Raw genomic sequence first — 22,491 nt, forward strand, 5'->3', positions numbered from 1 at the left:
TGCATGTTGTCTACAGAGTTTGTGCACTCTCTCTATGACCTTTGTGGGTTTTCTATGGGTGCTCCAGTTTCCTCCCACGCTCCAAAGTCGTACAGGTTTGCAGGTTAAGTGGCTTTTATAAATTGTCCCGTGTGCAAGACAGTGCTAGTATATGGGTAATCGCTGGTCGGCACTGACTCGGTGGGCCGAAGGGCCTGTTTCTGTGCTGTATCTCTAAACTAAACTAAATTAAATAAATGTCGATAATCATTGATCAATAGTGGGTTTGATTTTATGATTTCAGTCTTAGGGTGACAGGTGGGATCACAGGGGAGTACACTCCCACCTCTCCGAGAGGTGGTTTTGGGTTCAAGACCCTCCTGCTGTGTCTTTAACACAGATACCAAGGCAGACACTCGCAGGCAGTACTGAGATACCATCTGTGTAGTGGGACAGCTGAGGGAATGTCACACGGCTGGAGGAGCTGCAGATCCCAAGCTGTGATGGGTTTGATTGTTTAATTTAGATTTTAGTTTTAGTTTTGGCACAAAAACATGCCCTTCTGTCCAACAAGTCCGCACCGACCAGCAATCCCTGCATATTAACAATAGCGACACAACACAAACTAGAGACCATTCACTCCAAGACAATTAACCTGCAGACCTGTATGTCTTTTGGAGTGTGGAAGGAAACCGAAGATCTCGGAGAAAACCCACATAGTTACGTGGAAAACATACAAACTCCACACAGACAGCACCCGTAGTCAGGATCGAACACGAGTGTCTGGTGCTGCAAGCGCTGTAAAGCAGCAACTCAACCGCTGCACCACCGTGGCCACTGGAGCTGGGTCAGGAAAAGTGGAGCGGTGTTGTACCAGTGTCCACCTTGCTTTAGTCTCAGTGAAGTGTGTTTGTCCAATGAAAAAGGAATACAGTAACTGTGACGGGCATCACTCAGGATGGTTATTACCTGGGCTGTTTCAGACCACGTGTGGTGCATTTCATAACGTTCCTTCTGCATCTGTCTCTCTCTCACCTGCACGGTTTCAGATTCCTCCCTTGTCACCGTTGTTGATGCATCCACTGGAGGTCTAAGAGCAGAAATAAAGGCTTTGTTAACCCACAGTATCAGAAATGTTCCTTGTCGGGGAGGAAATCATTGGTTATATATGCATTTGTGTTATTTTGTTAATGGGACTATAAAGCTGAAGCAGATGAGCCTTTCATTGCTGGTGCATGTGGCAATTTAACACTCTTGAATCTACCGACCTGCACAACCCTCACCCTACGTCAACAACAGAACACTACGGACCACCTCATGCACGACCATGGAATAGTTTTATTTTATTTTTCAATTATGTTTTTGCAATTATATATATTTTTTGCATGTTTAAGAAAGAAATGCAAATGCTGGAAAAATCTAAGGTAGACAAAAATGCTGGAGGAATTCAGCGGGTGAGGCAGCATCTATGGAGATATTTTCTTTTCAAATATTATAAGTATAATTTGTTTTTGTATGTTTGCCTATGATGATGTTGCAAGCAAGATGTTTAATTGTCCCTGTGTCTGTATGAAAATAAACGTGAACGAACTGAACGGCTGGAATTGGGTTGGAGGGATGGAGGGGATCTCAGGGAGGGGGACAACCACCCACCTGTCTGTTCTCCATCGCGATTTGAGAATGCAGCAAATCACAGTCGATAGGATGATCAGGAACACGACCACTGCTGCAGCAGCCAATGGGATGACTGGTAACCTCTGCCCATCTGTTGCAGGAATTGAGATGTCATCAGTTACAATTGAGATGAGATCAAAGAGATGGTTATTAGTGACGGTGTTTCATTAACGTGTTCTCCCAAAGACCCACCGCTCGTCCACAGTAACCTTCAGCAGCCCACTGTGATTAACTGTACACAAGTACAGCAGTTGTTGAAAGGAGAAAAATAACACATTTCAGAATATAGTGTTTCAGTTATAGCATTACAGTTCTAGAGGCAGGTACGGGATACTGAGTTGGATGGTCAGCCATGATCATATTGAATGGCGGTGCAGGCTCCAAGGGCCGAATGGCCTACTCCTGCACCTAATTTCTATGTTTCTAAATCCAAGATCCACAATGAAGTAGATTGCAAAACCGGGACCACGCTAGTTTATGGCAGATTGTTCAGGATTAATGGATTAGGTTAGGAGGGATATGGACCAAAAGCAGGCATGTGGGACGATTGTTACTGGGACATTGTAGGCTGATGTGGGCAAATTAGTCCGAAGGGCTGTTTCCACACAGTATCACTCTATGACTATATGACTCTAAGCAATGTCTGTAATCATTCTCACCTAGCACACAATGGCCTGTTTTCTTTATTACCATTACTTTTTTGTATATCTTTCATTAATAGCAAGATTAAACGAGAACTTACCAGTTTGTAGTTTGATCTTATGAGGAGTTAAGATGAGCGATTGCGTGAAGAAGGCCGTCAGCACGCATGCGCGTCAACTTTCAAAGCAACGGTGTGAAATAACCATATAACCATATAACCATATAACAATTACAGCACGGAAACAGCCCATCTCGACCCTACAAGTCCGTGCCGAACAACTTTTTTTCCCTTAGTCCCACCTGCCTGCACTCATACCATAACCCTCCATTCCCTTCTCATCCATATGCCTATCCAATTTATTTTTAAATGATACCAATGAACCTGCCTCCACCACTTCCACTGGAAGCTCATTCCACACCGCTACCACTCTCTGAGTAAAGAAGTTCCCCCTCATATTACCCCTAAACTTCTGTCCCTTAATTCTGAAGTCATGTCCTCTCGTTTGAATCTTCCCTATTCTCAAAGGGAAAAGCTTGTCCACATCAACTGTGTCTATCCCTCTCATCATTTTAAAGACCTCTATCAAGTCCCCCCTTAACCTTCTGCGCTCCAGAGAATAAAGACCTAACTTATTCAACCTATCTCTGTAACTTAGTTGTTGAAACCCAGGCAACGTTCTAGTAAATCTCCTCTGTACTCTCTCTATTTTGTTGACATCCTTCCTATAATTGGGCGACCAAAATTGTACACCATACTCCAGATTTGGTCTCACCAATGCCTTGTACAATTTTAACATTACATCCCAGCTTCTATACTCAATGCTCTGATTTATAAAGGCTAGCGTACCAAAAGCTACAGAATACAGTTGTTGAATTGAATATAATAAGATTTGAGATAACTAGGACTACCCAGTGATCTTTATGATACGAGGATTGGGAGCGCAGGGCACGTAATCGCTCATCGTAATTTCTCATAAAGTAAAGAGAAGAGGTCCTGAAAGAAGAATTTAGGGAGTTAGGTAGAGAGTTAAGGAGAAGGACTGCAAAGGTAACAATCTCAGGATTACTGCCTGTGCCACGCGACAGTGAGAGTAGGAATGGAGCGAGGTGGAAGATAAATGAGTGGATGAGGGACTGGTGCAGTGAGTATGGATTCAAGTTTCTGGATCATTGGGACCTCTTTTGGGGAAGGTGCGACCTGTACAGAAAGGACGGGTTGCACTTGAACTCCAGGGGGCCAATATCCTGTCAGGGACATTTAAACTAGTATAGTTGGGGGGAGGGACTCAAATTGGGAAAGCTAGCAGTCAGTGTGTGAGGCAGGTGGCAGAGAAAGGTAGCAATCTGATCCAAAATGTAGGGGGAAGAGAAGAAAAAGACACCAAAATAAAACAAGAATGCAAACTCTAAGTTAAAAAAACAATAACAAACAGAAACTAGATCAAACGCGTGACCTGACAGTTACATACCATGTTACAAGGTTATATACCAGTTTATGGGTTGAATACAAAGACACAAATGAATTTAATAAGAATACAAAGATGCAAAAGTAGAAATAAGTAACTTGTTTACTGTATAAATGTTTTAATTACGTGAGCAATAATAACATGAATGTGCTGCTAAACAACTAACAATCACGTGACTATTACGTAAAATAGCTGACGTCTGCTGCTATGTGTATACTTCCATACACCTGCTTTTCTGCTTGAAATGATATGAAACTGCAATTGAGTTTGGTGTCCTTGCACCCTGCTTGAAATGGTGTGAAACTGCACTTGAATTTGGTGACCTTGCACCTTGCTTGAAGTGGCATGAATCTGCACTTGGATTTGGTGGCCTTGCACCCTGCTTGAATTGAGAAGAAAAAGACAATAAACTGAGAATAAGAGAATAAGAGAGGGTGGGTTTCTTAAATGTGCATATTTTAATGCTAGCACCATTGTAAGAAAGGTGGATGAACTTAGAGCCTGGATTGACACCTGGAAGTATGATGTTGTGGCGATCAGTGAAACATGGTTGCAGGAGGGCTGTGATTGGAAACTAAATGTTCCAGGATTTCGTTGGTTCAGGTGTGATAGTATTGGAGGGGCGAGAGTGGAGGTGTTGCATTGCTTTTCAGGGAAGTTATTACAGCAGTGCTTTGGCAGTATAGATTAGAGGGCTCGTCTATGGAGGCTATTTGGGTGGAAGTGAGAAATGGGAAAGGGGTAGCAACACTTATAACAACCATATAACAATTACAGCACAGAAACAGGCCATCTCGACCCTTCTAGTCCATGCTGAACACGTATTCTCCCCTAGTCCCATATACCTGTGCTCAGACCATAACCCTCCATTCCTTTCTCGTCCATATAACTATCCAATTTATTTTTAAATGATAAAAACGAACCTGCCTCCACCACCTTCACTGGAAGCTCATTCACCACTCTCTGTGTAAAGAAGTTCCCCCTCATGTTACCCCTAAACTTCTGTCCCTTAATTCTCAAGTCATGTCCCCTTGTTTGCATCTACCCTCCTCTCAGTGGGAAAAGCTTATCCACGTCAACTCTGTCGATCCCTCTCATCATTTTAAAGACCTCTATCAAGTCCCCCCTTAACCTTCTGCGCTCCAAAGAATAAAGCCCTAACTTGTTCAACCTTTCTCTGTAACTTAGTTGCTGAAACCCAGGCAACATTCTAGTAAATCTTCTCTGTACTCTCTCTATTTTGTTGACATCCTTCCTATAATTAGGCGACCAAAATTGTACACCATACTCCAGAATTGGCATCACCAATGCCTTGTACAATTTTAACATTACATCCCAACTTCTATACTCAATGCTCTGATTTATAAAGGCCAGCACACCAAAAGCTTTCTTTACCACCCTATCTACATGAGATTCCACTTTCAGGGAACTGTGCACAGTTATTCCCAGATCCCTCTGTTCACCTGCATTCTTCAATTCCCTACCATTTACCATGTACGTCCTATTTTGATTTGTCCTGCCAAGATGTAGCACCTCACACTTATCGGCATTAAACTCCAACTGCCATCTTTCAGTCCACTCTTCCAACTGGCATAAATCTCTCTGTAGACTTTCAAAATCTGTAGGACCGCCAAATGGGGAGCGAACATTGGAAGAACAAATATGTAAGGAGAGTGCAGGTATTAGTAGTAAGCACAAGGTTGTGGGAGATTTCAATTTTCCACACATAGACTGGGAAACACATTCTGTAAATGGGCTGGATGGGTTGGAGTTTGCAAAATGTGTGCAGGATAGATTTTTGCAGCAATACATAGAAGTACCTACTAGAGAAGGGGCGGTGCTGGACCTCCTGTTAGGAAATGAGACAGGTCAGGTGGCAGAGGTATGCGTTGGATAACAGTTCGGGACTAGTGATGACAATACCATTAGTTTCAATATAACTATGGAGAGGGTCAGAACTGGACCTAGGGTTGAGATTTTTGATTGGAGAAAGGCTAACTTTGATGAGATGCGAAAGGATTTAAAAGGAGTAAATTGGGACAGTTTGTTTTATGGGAAAGATGTGGAAGAGAAATGGAGTACATTTAAAGGTTGACATTTTAAGAGTACAGAATCTTTATGTCCCTGTTCGGTTGAAAGGAAATAGTAAAAATTGGAAAGAGCCATGCTTTTCAAGAGGAAGTACTGACACTTTTGAGAAATATGAAAGTGGAAAAGTCTCCAGGTCTGGACAGGATATTCCCTAGGACATTGAGGGAAGTTAGTATAGAAATAGCAGGGGCTATGACAGAAATATTTCAAATGTCATTAGAAACGGGGATAGTACCGGAGGATTGGCGTACTGTGCATGTTGTTCCATTGTTTAAAAAGGGGTCTAAGAGTAAACTTAGCAATTATAGACCTGTTAGTTTGACGTCAGTGGTGGGCAAATTAATGGAAAGGAAACTTAGAATAATATATGGTTAAACAGGGTCTGATTAGTCAACATGGATTTGTGCCTCGAAAGTCATGTTTGACTAATCTTCTTGAATTTTTTGAAGAGGTTACTCGGGAAATTGATGAGGGTAAAGCAGTGGATGTTGTATATATGGACTTCAGTAAGGCCTTTGACAAGGTTCCTCATGGAAGGTTGGTTAAGAAGGTTCAATGGTTGGGTATTAATGGTGGCGTAGCAAGATGGATTCAACAGTGGCTCAATGGGAGATGCCAGAGAGTAATGGTGGATGGTTGTTTGTCAGGTTGGAGGCCAGTGACTAGTGGGGTGCCACAGGAATCTGTGTTGGGTCCACTGTTGTTTGTCATGTACATCAATGATCTGGATGATGGTGTGGTAAATTGGATTAGTAAGTATGCAGATGATACTAAGATAGGTGGGGTTGTGGATAATGAAGTAGATTTTCAAAGTCTACAGAGGGATTTATGCCAGTTGGAAGAGTGGGCTGAAAGATGGCAGATGAAGTTTAATGCTGATAAGTGTGAGGTGCTACATATTGGCAGGACAAATCAAAATAGGACGTACATGGTAAATGGTAGGGAATTGAAGAATGCAGGTGAACAGAGGGATCTGGGAATAACTGTGCACAGTTCCCTGAAAGTAGAATCTCATGTAGATAGGGTGGTAAAGAAAGCTTTTGGTGTGCTGGCCTTTATAAATCAGAGCATTGAGTATAGAAGTTGGGATGTAATGTTAAAATTGTACAAGGCATTAGTGAGGCCAATTCTGGAGTATGGTGTATAATTTTGGTCGCCTAATTATAGGAAGGATGTCAACAAAATAGACAGAGTACAGAGGAGATTTAATAGAATGTTGCCTGCGTTTCAGCAACTAAGTTACAGAGAAAGGTTGAACAAGTTAGGGCTTTATTCTTTGGAGCACAGAAGGTTAAGGGGGGACTTGATAGAGGTCTTTAAAATGATGAGAGAGATAGACAGAGTTGACGTGGATAAGCTTTTCCCCTTGAGAGTAGGGAAGATTCAAACAAGGGGACATGACTTGAGAATTAAGGGACTTAAGTATATGAGTAACATGAGGGGGAACTTCTATAATCAGAGAGTGGTGGCTGTGTGGAATGAGCTTCCAGTGAAGGTGGTGGAGGCAGGTCCGTTTTTATCATTTAAAAATAAATTGGATAGTTATATGGACGGGAAAGGAATGGAGGGTTATGGTCTGAGCGCAGGTATATGGGACTAGGGGAGAATACGTGTTCGGCATGGACTAGAAGGGTCGAGATGGCCTGTTTCCATGCTGTAATTGTTATATGGTTATATTATATGGAGTAGCAAGATGGATTCAACAGTGGCTGAATGGGAGATGCCAGAGAATAATGGTGGATGGCTGTTTGTCAGGTTGGAGGCAGGTGACTAGTAGGGTTCCTCAGGGATCTGTGTTGGGTCCACTGTTGTTTGTCATGTACATCAATGATTTGGATGAAGGTGTGGTAAATTGGATTAGTAAGTATGCAGATGATACTAAGATAGGTGGTGTTGTGGATTATTAAGTAGATTTTCAAAGCCTACTGAGAGATTTAGGCCATTTGGAAGAATGGGCTGAAAGATGGCAGATGGAGTTTAATGCTGATAAGTGTGAGGTGCTACATCTTGGCAGGACAAATCAAAATAGGACGTACATGGTAAATGGTAGCGAATTGAGGAATGCAGTTGAACAGAGGGATCTAGGAATAACTGTGCATAGTTCCCTGAAGGAGGAATCTCATGTGGTAAATAAAGCTTTTTTGAATTTGAATTTGAATTTGATTCCTTTATTGTCATGGTATGCTAGCCTTTATAAATCAGAGCAATGAGTATAGAAGTTGGGATGTAATGTTAAAATTGTACAAGGCATTGGTTAGACCAAATCTGTAGTATGGTGTACAATTTTGGTCGCCCAATTTTAGGAAGTATATCAACAAAATAGAGAGATTACAGAGGAGATTTATGAGAATGTTGCCTGGGTTTCAGCAACTAAGTTACAAGGAAAGGTTGAATAAGTTTGGTCTTCATTCTTTGGAGCACAGAAAGTTAAGGGGGTACTTGATAGGGGTCTTTAAAATGATGAGAAGGGATAAGCTGAGAGTAGGGAAGATTCAAGCAAGAGGACATGTCTTCAGAATTAAGGGACAGAAGTTTAGGGGTAACATGAGGGGGAACTTCTTTACTCAGAGAGTGGTAGCTGTGTGGAATGAGCTTCCAGTGGAAGTGGTGGAGGCAGGTTCGATTTTATCATTTAAAAATAAATTTGATAGGTATATGGATGGGAAAGGGAGGATTATGGTCTGAGTGCAGGTAGAAGGTCTAGGGGAAAATAAGTTTTCGGCATGGACTTGTAGGGCCGAGATGGCCTGTTTCCATGCTGTAATTGTTATATGGTTATATGGTTATACAGTCAAACCAATGTCTTATTAAACTGCAACATTAGATTAGACTAGATTCGATTAGATTTGATTAGATTCGATTAGATTCGATTAGATTAGATTAGATTATTTAATGACCACACAGTCAAGTTGGTGGAATTCAGATTCAGTACAGGGTGTTATACAGTAGGCTGATTCCCATCAAACATAACATAAAAACATAAAAACACAACAACAAACAGTATACAGTACATGCACGAGGTGGCTATGTGATGTTGTCATAGGGTGTTCAGAATTCGAATTGCACGTGGATGGAAACTGTTTTTAAATCGTGATGTTTTGGCAGGCAGTGAGCTGTAGCGCCTTCCTGACGGCAGCAGGTGGAAGATGTAGTGAGCTGGGTGGGAGGGATCAGAAATGATTTTCTTCACCCTTGACACGGACCGTTTGAGATTGAGTGATTCTATTGATGGGAGGGGAGTGCTGATGATTTTGGATGCTGACAGCTTCTATACTCAATACTCTGACAATATTTTGACCACCTTATCTAACTACGACTTAACCTTCAAGGAACCATGCACCTGCATTCCAATATCCCTCTGCTTTGCAACACTCCCCAGAGCAGCACTGAGTAGGTCCTGCCCAAATTAGGCTTCCAAAAATGCAACACCTCATATTTTTCTGTATTAAGGTCCTGCACAAAATTCCATCAACCATTTCTCAGCCCAATCGATCCAGATCCTGGTGCAATTTTTCAAAACCATCTTCACTCTGAATACTCTTGAGTAACTTTCCAATGCCAGATGTTAAGCTCACTGGCCTATAGTTCCCAGCATTTTCCTGCAGCTCTTGTTGAATAGAGGCACAACATTTGCCACCCTCCAGTCTTCCGGTGCCTCTCCTGTATTTAAAGATGACTCGTAAATTTCAGCCTGGGCTCTGGCAAATACATCGCTAGTTTCCCACAATGTCCTCAGAAATATCTGATCAGGCCCTAGAGATTTGTCTATCTTCAGACACGACAGTACCTTCAGCACCTCTTCAACCTTAACAGGAACTGCTCTCAAGACACTTCCATTGACTTCCGTAAGTTCCTCCGCGCTCCTGTCTTTCTCCGGAGTTTATAGAGAGGAGAAATACTCATTAAGGACCTTGCACATCTCCTGTGGCTCCACACAGAGATGACCGCTTTGATTTCTGAGGGCTCCCTCTCTCTCTCTAGTTACACATTTCTCCCTTATGTATTGATAAAAGCTTAGGTAATTATAGCTTAGGTAATTTACAACACATCTTATGTTGGTCTTTGGAGAGACACGTCGGTGTGTTCACTCACGTTCTATGGCGAGGGTCACGGTCCTTTCCGTTGTCCCATGTTTATTCTCCGCCACACACTGATAGACCCCAGTGAGGCGCGGTGTCACCTGAGGGAACTCCAACCACAGCTCGTTGTTGGAACTTGTTTTGTTCAGTGTAACACCAAGATGTCTCCATGTCAGGTTAGATGCTGGGAAACTCTCGACGGAGCAGAGGATCGCTGCAGAGTTCCCTTCCTTTATACTGACCCAGGATTTGTTCACCTTGTCGGAAGAAGTGATTGAGAGATTCTGTGGGGAATCTAAAAGCAAATACAGATCAGTTCCTGGGCACCAGTTGTGGGGCATCATTAGAGATCACTAGTGAAAACGTCAGATATTCGCGCAAGTTTGTTTCTGTCACTGTTCAGGCTACTGAGGAAATTGCTATATGTTAGAAGGGCAAAATGCAGCATATTATGGGGCATTGCTGAGGGACCTCCGTACTGTTAATGGGGCAGTGTTGAGGGAGTGATGCACTGTGGGAGGGGCGGTACTGAGAGAGCACCACATTGGGAGGGCCAGTACAGTGGGAGCTCCACACTTGGTAAGGGGGCATCAACCCTGGGGAGGGGCAATATTGAGGGAGCGTCGCCCAGCAGGAGGGGCAGTGCAGTGGGAGTGTCTCTTGAAGCAGGAGAGGGGTATCCCAAGTGTCCTTGCCCAGAGTTACTTGGGAAAAGACAGACATTTCTGTCAGTTTTACAGTGCTGCTGTGGCATCATCTGTGTACAACGTGGACTATTGTTGTTTGTGTACAATAAATAATCTTCATACTTACATTGAACAGTCAGTGTGAGGGTCTGCTCCGATGAAACAGTTCGGTATCTGAATCTGCAGGTGAGGTTTTGCCTGTGATGTTTGAGCGCTGGGGTCAGGGACACAACAGAAGTATGTGTCAGACTGTCACTCCACTGAGTTATACTATGTGAGACTGACAGTGGCTCATCATTGGGGGTGACCCAGGTTAAGGTGGAAGCTGTTCCATCACATGTGGTGTTGAAGGTGCAGGTTATGTTCACAGTCTTTCCTTCCACCGTTTCAACAGGGAATATTGAGGGTTTATCTGTGAAATCTAATAAACAGAGAAACTTTCAGTTAAATGTCGCCAGACATTGCCCTGTGAGGGAACAGCACAGCTGGCAGTTTAGATGTGGTCAACTTGCCCTTGCACTGGCCCTCTCGGCTTGAGGGAGCACTGCAATGGTGGAGAGGCCTCTGGTTCTCCAGTTGTGACAGACCTGATAAATCCAGTGGGGAATTCATGAGAAATTCCTCTATCCAGTCAAGGAAACGCCTCCTCATTCCCATTAGAAGGGTTTGTAGTGAATAACAGAGATGGATTTGTGAGGAACCAGATAGATACTGAGGAGAGAGAGGTATCTGAAGTGGTGATGAGGGACATGGGAAGAGGTGGAAGGAGTTCAAGTCTATTGTCATACGCACATGTAGGGTGAGGTATAGGAGTAGTGAAAATCAGCAGGATCACAGGCACATGGAGAAACACACAAAAACACATTTTGCATAAATTACACAAAAGATCTTAAAAGAAAAACTGAAATAAAAACAGACAATTAATGCAAAAACATAATTAGAAAAGAAGAAACCAAGAATGCCAGTACAAGGAGGTCTGCAGTGTTCCACTGCTGAAGTAGTATTAGAGTTGTGTAGGTCGGTTCAAGAATGTGTCCATAGTAGTAACATAACTGTTGCTGACCTGTGATGTGGGACAATAGGATTCTGTAGCTCCGACCTGTCGGTAGCAGTGAGAAGAGAGCATGGCCCACATGATGGGGATCCTTGATGATAGATGCTGCCATCTGGAGGCAGGACATTGGAGTTGAAATACTCCATGATGCAATTATGCAACCAATCAGGATACTTTCTTCAGTGCATCTGAGGAAGTTTGTTGCAGTAGTCACAGTCTCAAAATGCTGGCAGCATCATCAAGGATGCACAGCATCCTGGCCACACACTCATCGAGATGGGGCTCCTAAGCTATTAGGAACCTGGAGTAGCAGCTCGATGACCTCCGTCTGGTCAGGGAGAGTGAGGAATTAATTGAGAGGAGTTACACAGAGGTGGTCACTCCAAGACCACAAGACCAGGCAAGGGGGTCACGGTTAGGAGGGGCAATGGGCAAAGGCAGGGACTAGAGAGTACCCTGGTGGCTGTACACCTTCACAATAAGTACTCCTGTTTGAGTACTGTTGGGGGTACAGCCTACCTGGGGGTACCAGCAGCGGCCGGGCCTCCGGTACAGGGACCGGCCCTGTTTCTCAGAAGGGTAAGGAAAAGAAGAGGAGGACAGTAGTAATAGGGGACACTATAGTTAGGGGGTCAGATAGGCGATTCTGTGGACGCAGTCTGGAGACCCGGATGGTAGTTTGCCTCCCTGGTGCCAGTGTGTGGGATGTGTATGAACGTGTCCAAGATATCCAAGAAATCAAAATAGGATGTACATGGTAAATGGTAGGGAATTGAAGAATACAGTTGAACAGAGGGATCTGGGTATAACCGTGCATAGTTCCTTGAAGGTGGAATCTCATATAGATAGGGTGGTAAAGAAAGCTTTTGGTATGCTAGCCTTTATAAATCAGAGCATTGAGTATAGAAGCTGGGATGTCATGTTAAAATTGTACAAGGCATTGGTGAGACCAAATCTGGAGTATGGTGTACAATTTTGGTCGCCCAATTATAGGAAGGATGTCAACAAAATAGAGAGAGTACAGATAGATTTATTAGAATGTTGCCTGGGTTTCAACAACTAAGTTACAGAGATAGGTTGAATAAGTTAGGTCTTTATTCTCTGGAGCGCAGAAGGTTAAGGGGGGACTTGATAGAGGTCTTTAAAATGATGAGAGGGATAGACAGAGTTGATGTGGACAAGCTTTTCCCTTTGAGAATAGGGAAGATTCAAACAAGAGGACATGGCTTCAGAATTAAGGGACAGAAGTTTAGGGGTAATATGAGGGGGAACTTCTTTACTCAGAGAGTGGTAGCGGTGTGGAATGAGCTTCCAGTGGAAGTGGTGGAGGCAGGTCCATTTGTATCATTTAAAAATAAATTGGATAGGCATATGGATGAGAAGGGAATGGAGGGTTATGGTATGAGTGCAGGCAGGTGGGACTAAGGGGAAAAAAAGTTGTTCGGCACGAGATGCCCTGTTTCCATGCTGTAATTGTTATATGGTTATATGGTTATATCCTGAAATGGGAGAGAGAGGTGTCCGAGGTCGTGGTACATATAGGTACCAATGACATAGGTAGAGAAAGAGAAGAGGTCCTGAAAAGAGAATTTAGGGAGTTAGGAGGAGAGTTAAGGAGAAGGACTGCAAAGGTAACAATCTTGTGATTACTGCCTGTGGCACACAACAGTGAGAGTAGCAATGGAGCGAGGTGGAGGATAAATGCGTGGCTGAAGGACTGGTGCAGAGGGCAGGGATTCAAGTTTCTGGATCATTGGGACATCTTTTGTGGAAGGTGGGACCTGTACAAAAAGAATGGGTTGCACTTGAACCCAAGGGGGACCAATATCCTGGTGGGGAGATTTGCAAAGGCTGCTGCGGAGGCCTTAAACTAGATTGGTTGGGGTGAGGGACTCAAATAGCAAAAGCTAGTATACAGTGTGTGATGCAGGAGGCAGAAAAGGGAAGCACTCAGACACAACATGTAGGGGGGAAAGAATAAAAAATAATAATAAACAGAGAATAAGAGGTGGTGGGTTTCTTAAATGTGTGAGCCGAGAAACAGAGGGGTGTAAAATGAGGGTAGAAGCAATAGGTAGCAAAGTGAAAAGTAAAAGTGACAGGCATACAAATCCAGGGCAAAAATCAAAAAGGGCAACTTTTCAACATAATTGTATAACAGAAACATAGCAATTAGGTGCAGGAGTAGGCGATTCGGCCCTTCGAGCCTGCACCGCCATTCAATATGATCATGGCTGATCATCCAACTCAGTATCCCGTACCTGCCTTCTCTCCATACTCTCTGATCCCCTTAGCCACAACGGCCACCTCTAACTCCCTCTTAAATATAGCCAATGAACTGGCCTCAACTACCCTCTGTGGCAGAGAGTTCCAGAGATTCACCACTCTCTGTGTGAAAAAAATTCTTCTCATCTCGGTTTTAAAGGATTTCCCCCTTATCCTTAAGCTGTGACCCCTTGTTCTGGATGGGACCCCTTGTCCTGGAAGGGGTAAGAGGTAAGGGGTAAGGGGTAAGAGCGTTGTTAAAACAAGCCTGAAGGTTTTGTGTCTCAATGCAAGGGGCATTCGTAATAAGGTGGATGAGTTGAATGTGCAGATGGCTATTAATGATTATGGTATAGTTGGGATCACGGAGACATGGCTCTAGGGTGACCAAGGCTGGGAGCTCAACATCCAGGGATATTCAATATTCAGGAGGGATAGACAGAAAGGAAAAGGAGGTGGGGTAGCGTTGCTGGTTAGAGAGGAGATTAACGCAATGGAAAGGAAGGACATTAGCTTGGAGGATGTGTAATCGATATGGGTAGAGCTGCAAAACACTAAGGGGCAGAAAACACTAGTGGGTGTTGTGTACAGGCCACTTAACAGGAGTAGTGGAGTTAGGGATGGCATCAAACAGGAAATTAGAAATGTGTGGAACAAAGGTAAAACAGTTATAATGGGTGACTTCAATCTACATATAGATTGGGTGAATCAAATCGGCAGGGGTGCTGAGGAAGAGGATATCTTGGAATGTATGCGGAATAGTTTTCTCAACCAACATGTAGAGGAACCAACGAGAGAGCAGACTATTCTACACTGCGTATTGAGTAATGATGAAGGGTTAGTTAGCAGTGTTTAAGAGGGAACTGCAGATGCTGGAGAATCGAAGGTTACACAGAAAAGCTGGAGAAACTCAGCGGGTGCAGCAGCATCTATGGAGCAAAGGAAATAGGCAACGTTTTGGGCCGAAGAACCCGTCTGAAAAAGGGTTTCGGCCCGAAACGTTGCCTATTACCTTCGCTCCATAGATGCTGCTGCACCCGCTGAGTTTCTCCAGCTTTTTTGTATAACCAGGGTTAGTTAGCAGTTTTGTTGTGCATGGCCCCTTGGGACCATAATATGGTTGAGTTCTTCATTAGGATGGAGAGTGACATTGTTAATTCAGAAACAAGGGTTCTGAACTTAAAGAAAGGTAACTTTGAGGGTATGAGACGTGAATTGGCCAAGATTGACTGGCAATTGATTCTTAAAAGGTTGACGGTGGATATGCAATGGAAGGCATTTAAAGACTGCATGGATGGATTACAACAATTGTTCATCTCAGTTTGGCAAAAGAATACATCAGGGAAGGTAGTGCATCCGTGGATAACAAGGGAAATCAGGGATAGTATCAAAACAAAAGATGAAGTGTACAAATTAGCCAGAAAAAGCAGCCTACCAGAGGACTGGGAGAAATTCAGAGTCCAGCAGAGGAGGAGAAAGGGCTTAATTAGGAAAGGGAAAATAGGGAAAGAAAATGGCAGGGAACATAAAAACAGACTGCAAAAGTTTTTATAGATATGTGAAGAGAAAGTAATTAGTTAAAACAAATGTAGGTTCTTTACTGTCAGAAACAGGTGAATTGATCGTGGGGAACAAGGAAATGGCAGACCAATTGAATAACTACTTTGGTTCCGTCTTCACTAAGGAAGACATAAATAATCTGCCGGAAATAGCAGGGGACCGCGAGTCAAATGAGATGGAGCAACTGAGTGAAATCCAAGTTAGGCGGGAAGTAGTGTTAGGTAAATTGAATGAATTAAAGGTCGATAAATCCCCAGAGCTGGATAGGCTGCATCCCAGAGTACTTAAGGAAGTAGCTCCAGAAATAGTGCATGCATTAGTGATCATTTTTCAAAACTCTTTAGATTCTGGAGTAGTTCCTGAGGATTGGAGGGTAGCTAATGTAACGCCACTTTTTAAAAAGGGAGGGCGAGAGAAAACATGGAATTACAGACCATTAGTCTAACATCGGTAGTGGGCAAACTGCTAGTGTCAGTTATTAAAGATGGGATAGCAACACATTTGGAAAGTGGTGAAATCATTGGACAAAGTCAGCATGGATTTACGAAAGGTAAATCATGTCTGACGAATCTTATAGAATTTTTTGTGGATTTAACTAGTAGAATCGATAAGGGAGAGCCAGTGGATATGTTATATCTGGACTTTCAGAAGGCTTTCGACAAGGTCCCACATAAGAGATTAGTATACAAACTTAAAGCACACGGTATTGGGGGTTCAGTATTGATGTGGATAGAGAACTGGCTAGCAAACAGGAAGCAAAGAGTAGTAGTAAACAAGTCTGTTTCAAAATGGCAGGGAGTGACTAGTGGGGTACCACAAAGCTCAGTGCTGCGACCCCAGCTACTTGCAATATATATTAATGATTTGGACGAGGGAATAGAATGTAACTTCTCCAAGTTTGCGGATGACACGAAGCTGGGGGCAGTGTTAGCTGTGAGGAGGACGCTAGGAGGCTACAAGGTGACTTGGATAGGCTGGGTGAGTCGGCAAATACATGGCAGATGCAGTATAATGTGGATAAATGTGAGGTAATCCACTTTGGTGGCAAAAACAGGAACGTAGACTCTAATCTAAATGGTGGCCGACTAGGAAAAGGGGAGATGCAACATGACCTGGGTGTAATGGTACACCAGTAATTGAAAGTAGGCATGCAGGTGCAGCAGGCAGTGAAGAAACCTAATAGTATGGTAGCATTCATAGCAAAAGGATTTGAGTATCGGAGCAGGGAGATTCTGCTGCAGTTGTACAGGGTATTGGTGAGACAACACCTGTATTAATGTGTACAGTTTTGGTCTCCAAATCGGAGGAAAGACATTCTTGCCATAGAGGGAGTACAGAGAAGGTTCACCGGACTGATTCCTGGGATGTCAGGACTTTCATATGAAGAAAGACTGGATAGACTCGTACTCGCTAGAATTTAGAAGATTGAGGGGGGATCTTATCGAAACTTACAAAATTCTTATGGGGCTAGATGCAGGAAGATTGTTCCCGATGTTGGGAAGTCCAGGACAAAGGGTCACAGTTTAAGGATAAAGGCAAAATCCTTTAGGACCGAGATGAGAAAAACATTTTTCACACTGGAACTCTCTGCCACAGGAGGTAGTTGAGGCCAGTTTAATGGCTATATTTCAGAGGGACTTAGATGTGGCCCTTGTGGCTAAAAGGATCAGGGGATATGGAGAGAAGGCAGGTGCGGGATACTGAGTTGGATGATCAGCCATGATCATATTGAATGGCGGTGCAGGCTCGAAGGGCCGAATGGCCTACTCCTGCACCTATTTTCTATGTTTTTATGTCTCTATCTCCCGCTGTCTACAGGTAGAAGGTACAGGAGCCTGAAATCTGCAACATCCAGGTCCAGGAATAGCTACTTCCCCACAGCCATCAGGCTATTAAACTCAACTCAAACAAAACTCTAAACATTAATAGGCCATTGCAATTTATCTGTTTATTTATGGGAGTGCATGTGTTTATTCAAGGATATATAGACACACTGATCTGTTCTGTATTTATGCCTACAATATTCTGTTGTGCTGAAGCAATGCAAGAATTTCATTGTCCTATCATGGACACATGACAATACACATGACGTAGTGTACCAACTCTCCCTAAACGCAGGAAGTAGAGACACTGCTTTGCCTTCTTCACAATTGGATCTATGTGCTGCACACCCACGACAGGTCATCCAGGAATTTGAAGCTGCTAACTCTCACCACCATCAACCCACCAATAAAAACCGTCACCTGGTTTTACGACTTCCCCTTCTGAATTCAACAATTAGTTCCTTGGTCTTGTTGTCCCTAACTTGGAAATAATTGTTTACCGAATCATTTATCCAGCCTTGTGTGGAACAGGAACCCTACACAGAGCTAATTTGGGAGATACCAACTCTTTAAAGAGAAGTACATTTCTGTGCTGGCTTCAAGCAGAGAGGTGGATTACTGTTTTGAGTCATTCCTCAGTGAATATGACCCAACATTACATTATACATGTGCAGCAAAAATAAAAAAAAGAATACGTATCAGTAGCAGCAACCAAAGAGAAATTACTGTAGAGGTTGCTGGAACTTTGCTACACGGCTGCTTTTTCAATGTATTTGGGCAGAGAGAGAGGGAGGGTTTGGGGCGGTGGATAAGTTGCAAATTGAGCAGATTGGGTATTCGTGAAGCTACACAGTATGGAAACAGGCCCTTCAGCCCACCGTGTCCATGCTGGTAATAGTGGTATTCCATGCTAATGTAATTTGCCTATGTTTGGCCCCTATACCTCCAGATTCGTCCTATCCATCTTTATGTCCAAATGTCTTTTAAAGGTGTAATTGTATCCACTTCCTTTTGTTCCTCTGGCATCTTATTCCAGATGTGTACTACTGTCTACTGGGTGAAAAAGTTCCCCCTGAGGTCCTTTTTAAATATCTCCCCTCTCACCTTAAGCTGAAGCCTTCTAGATTAAGCATTGTCTGGGGCAAAGACTGTGAACACTCACTTCATCCATACCCCTCACTACATATGGTGCTGCTGGAGTTGGCAAGTGGGGAATACAGAGAGAGTACAGAGGAGATTTACTAGAATGTTGCCTGGGTTTCAACAACTAAGTTACAGAGATAGGTTGAATAAGTTAGGTCTTTATTCTCTGGAGCGCAGAAGGTTAAGGGGGGACTTGATAGAGGTCTTTAAAATGATGAGAGGGATAGACAGAGTTGATGTGGACAAGCTTTTCCCTTTGAGAATAGGGAAGATTCAAACAAGAAGACATGACTTCAGAATTAAGGGACAGACGTTTAGGGGTAACATGAGGGGAAATTTCTTTACTCAGAGAGTGGTAGCGGTGTGGAATGAGCTTCCAGTGGAAGTGGTGTCGGCAGGTTCATTGGTATCATTTAAAATTAAATTGGATAGGCATATGGATGAGAAGGGAATGGAGGGTTATGGTATGAGTGCAGGCAGGTGGGACTAAGGGAAAAAAGTTGTGTCGGCACGGACTTGTAGGGCCGAGATGGCCTGTTTCCATGCTGTAATTGTTATATAGTTATATGGTTATATGGTTATACATGGAACATAGAACAATGCAGCACAGCACCAGGCCCCTTGGTGCACAATGTCTCTGCCAACATGCTGGCGAGACTAACTCGATCTGCCTGCACATAATCCATATCCCTCCGTTCCCTGCATAAACACGTCCTATCGAAAAGTCTTTTAACTGCCACAATCGTATCTTCCTCCATCACCACCCTTGATAGCGTGTTTCAGTTGCTCACCACCCTCTGTGTAGAAAAACTTTCCCTGCACATCTCTATAATTGTAAAACTCTCATCTTGGCAGTGGATGTATTTATTTGTGTGTGTGTGTGTGTGTCTTGTTTGTCTGTGATTCACATCTGCTCGAAAATACGACGCGCTAACGGTGACATTTTACATATTCCGATAGAGATTTACCTATTGATGTCAAAAGTAGCATGGATAGGGCGGGGATGGTGTAAAAGGAGCCAATGAATTATATTAATATAATACCAATGGGGATGTTTAGTGTGTGTGTGTTTGGGGGGGGGGGGGGGGGGGTTGTTAGTGTGTGTTGACGACGCAGGGTCCCCCTTGGTCTAGTCTCCGTTAAACCTTGCACCTCTTACCTTAAAAATATGCGTCTAATATTTGATATTTTCTTCCTGGCAATAATATTCTAATTGCCTATCCTATCGATGTCTATTATAATTTCATATACTTCTATCCTGTCAATATCCAATGTACCAGAGAAAACAATTCAAATCTGTCCAACCTGGCTTTGTAGTTATATCCTCCTAATGCAAGCACCATAAACCTCCTCTGCAGCTTTTCCAAAGCTCCTTCTTTGGGGCGACCAGAACTGCGCACAATACTGCAAATACACCCCCCCAAAAGTTTCATCATGTCTTCCTGACTCTTATACTCAATGCTCCTACGAATGAAGGCAAGCGTACCAAAAGGCTTCTTTACCGCACTATCTACTTGTTATGGGCTTGGATTCCAAGATCCTTTTGCATTTTCAATGCTGTTATGGATCTTGCCATTAAATTCCCCTTACATTCGACTTAGCAAAGTTCAACATCTCACACTTGCTGATGAAAATTCCAACATCACAGCCTGAAATTTCCTCTTTCACCAGAGATGACTCTTGATTGTTTATAAAGCGTATTGTAACAACCTGAGCTATTGCAAAGTAGATTACAAACTTGAGTCCCCCTGTGCTGTGTACATTACTGGAGCAATGTGTGATTAGCCCATGTATCACAGCTGGTAACACAGCAGCATATAGTGCTCATGTTTTACTGATGATAATGGAAGAAGTATCAGCATTGTGGTGAGATTGGACTGGAGGGCAATACCAGGGTTTAACCACCAAACACCGTGATACTGAGCTATGGTTTGTGTCCATTGGGCAGAAGCACAGTTTATGTTATTTTCTACTGCCTGAATATCAGTTGTTGACTGATTATACAGAGCACTTACCAGAAACACGGAGCCGTGTTACAGGGAAGAAGCTGAAACGATCGTTGTTAATGAATTCTATCCTAAAATGATAAGGACCTTCATCTTCCTGACTGATGTTGTATATAACCAGAGTACAGTTGCCGTCTCTCAGTGCTCCAGACAGCCGGGTCCGATTGTAAAACCTTGATGATTCGTTACTGTGATCCCTGGAGTGGAAAGCGATAAGCTGATTGTTCCAGTTCTTATCGTTAATCCAGATTCCAACGGGTGGTATTTTGTTCAGACGCGACGGGTAACTGTAGTTGCACGGAATCCGGGCACACAGACCCCTCTGTGCTGTCACATTTAATTGAACGTTGATTGTCCACTCCGTTGATACTGCAGCTGAGGAGAGGAGGAACAACATTAGGCACTGGAGGACTTGTGGATCTTCCAGACTCCATTGTGTAGGAATCACATCCTGGGCATTGTGGGATGACAAAGTGTGTGAATACCTTCTCGTGCTTTTCTGCCTCTGAAAACATGAACTGTCCGTGAACGGACTCTCTTACTGAGGGTCAGCTGCTGCAACTCGCATGCACTGACCCAGGGGACGACCTCAAGGTCTCCCTGGCAGCCTGTGAGAACAGTGGTGGGTGGAGTGCAGTGATAGATACAGCAAGCACCAGCAGAAAGTAGGTTGTTCATACCAGAGGCAGGTTTTTGATCCCCTCCCATTGTAGGGAGTTTCAAACTAAAGGCCACAGGTTTAAGGTGAGATGGGAAAGATTTAAAGGGGACCCGAGTAACAGGTTTTTCACACAAAGGTGGAGGGTATATATGACGAGCTGTGAGAGGAAGTGGTTGAGGCCGGTACAATAATAACATTTAAAAGACATTTGGACAGGCACGTGGGTAGGAAGGGAGTAAATGGGCGATGCTCAGGGATACAGAGAGAGTGAGGGTTGTATCAGTGATGGAGGTTATTCCCCATCATGAGAATGTACAGACAGTCGGCCATAAACACATACAAGCTGTTGCTGACGGTACCTTGGAGAAGTGACAGGAAGAAGTACGATTTCCCCATCATTGTCCGATCCCACATATCCCGTCAGTTTCCCACTCTCCAGGTCTGGAAAAGAGAATATTTAATGATATCTCTCCACCGGCCCGGCAGCACTCAAGAGATTCCAACTGCTGCTGGACAGTGGGGCTGATCTTCCCCTGACCCAAAACTGCTGCTGTCTGCGCTTGGACCACACTGTCCCTCCAGAGTTGTCCCAAGTACAGTCTCCCTATGGAAGCCGGCTCCCAGCACAGTGTCCTGGGTTAGGCCTGGGCCTCTCCTAGTTTTTCTGTACATTCTATCCTAGAGATTGACAGATTCTTGATTAGTACGTGGGTCTGGGGTTATGGGGAGAAGGCAGGAGAATGGGGTTGAAAGGGAAAGATAGATCAGCTATGATTGAATGGTGCACTAGGCTTGATGGGCCATTCGGCCCATTTGCTCCTCTGACATGAACTTATGTTCAGCGACCGCTGCACTTACAGAATGGCTTTGACAGCCGTCCCCAGACCCACCCATTGACGGAGTTGTCCCCCACTGCTCAGACCCTGGAAACCAGGCATGAATAACGAGTTTAGAAATTATCACAGAGATACAGGACACAGCACGAGCTGGAAACTTGGGTTAAAACAACAAAGTGCTGGAAGAACTCAGTGGGTCAGGCAGCATTTGTGGAGGGAGTAGACAGATGACGGTTCTGGTGAGTCCCGGCAGGCAGCGCAGTGGGAGGCTCCCGGCAAGGAGGCCCGGCTCACCACCATGACATTGGAGGAGACGCCAACCGTGGACTGAGCTCCTGCTCACCGTAGTCAGAGGACTGAGAATCACCCGCCGCAGACCAATAAGCCGAGGAGCACTTCAAGAACAACTCCGACCCCCGACGCATGTGGCAAGGCATCCAGGCCATCACGGACTATAAACCCACCAACACCACCCCCACATCCAGCGACGCCTCCTTCCTTGAGGAGCTTAGCCACTTTCATGGCC

At 43.9% G+C, this 22,491-nt stretch overlaps 1 protein-coding gene across 1 annotated transcript; it reads right to left on the reverse strand.

The window, feature by feature from the left end:
- Positions 1-9,386: 9,386 nt before the first annotated feature.
- Positions 9,387-22,184, reverse strand: LOC129712816 (sialic acid-binding Ig-like lectin 5). The gene is made up of 2 exons (XM_055661552.1): positions 20,478-22,184; positions 9,387-11,038 (listed from the first exon to the last, which is right to left on the reverse strand). Exons 1-2 carry the CDS (start codon positions 20,863-20,865, stop codon positions 10,413-10,415), a joined length of 1,014 nt encoding a protein of 337 aa, XP_055517527.1. The 5' UTR covers positions 20,866-22,184; the 3' UTR covers positions 9,387-10,412.
- Between the last annotated feature and the right edge of the window lie 307 nt (positions 22,185-22,491).

The sequence above is a fragment of the Leucoraja erinacea genome, chromosome 33 (genome assembly GCF_028641065.1).
Source record: "Leucoraja erinacea ecotype New England chromosome 33, Leri_hhj_1, whole genome shotgun sequence".
In the NCBI taxonomy this organism is placed as follows: domain Eukaryota; kingdom Metazoa; phylum Chordata; class Chondrichthyes; order Rajiformes; family Rajidae; genus Leucoraja; species Leucoraja erinaceus.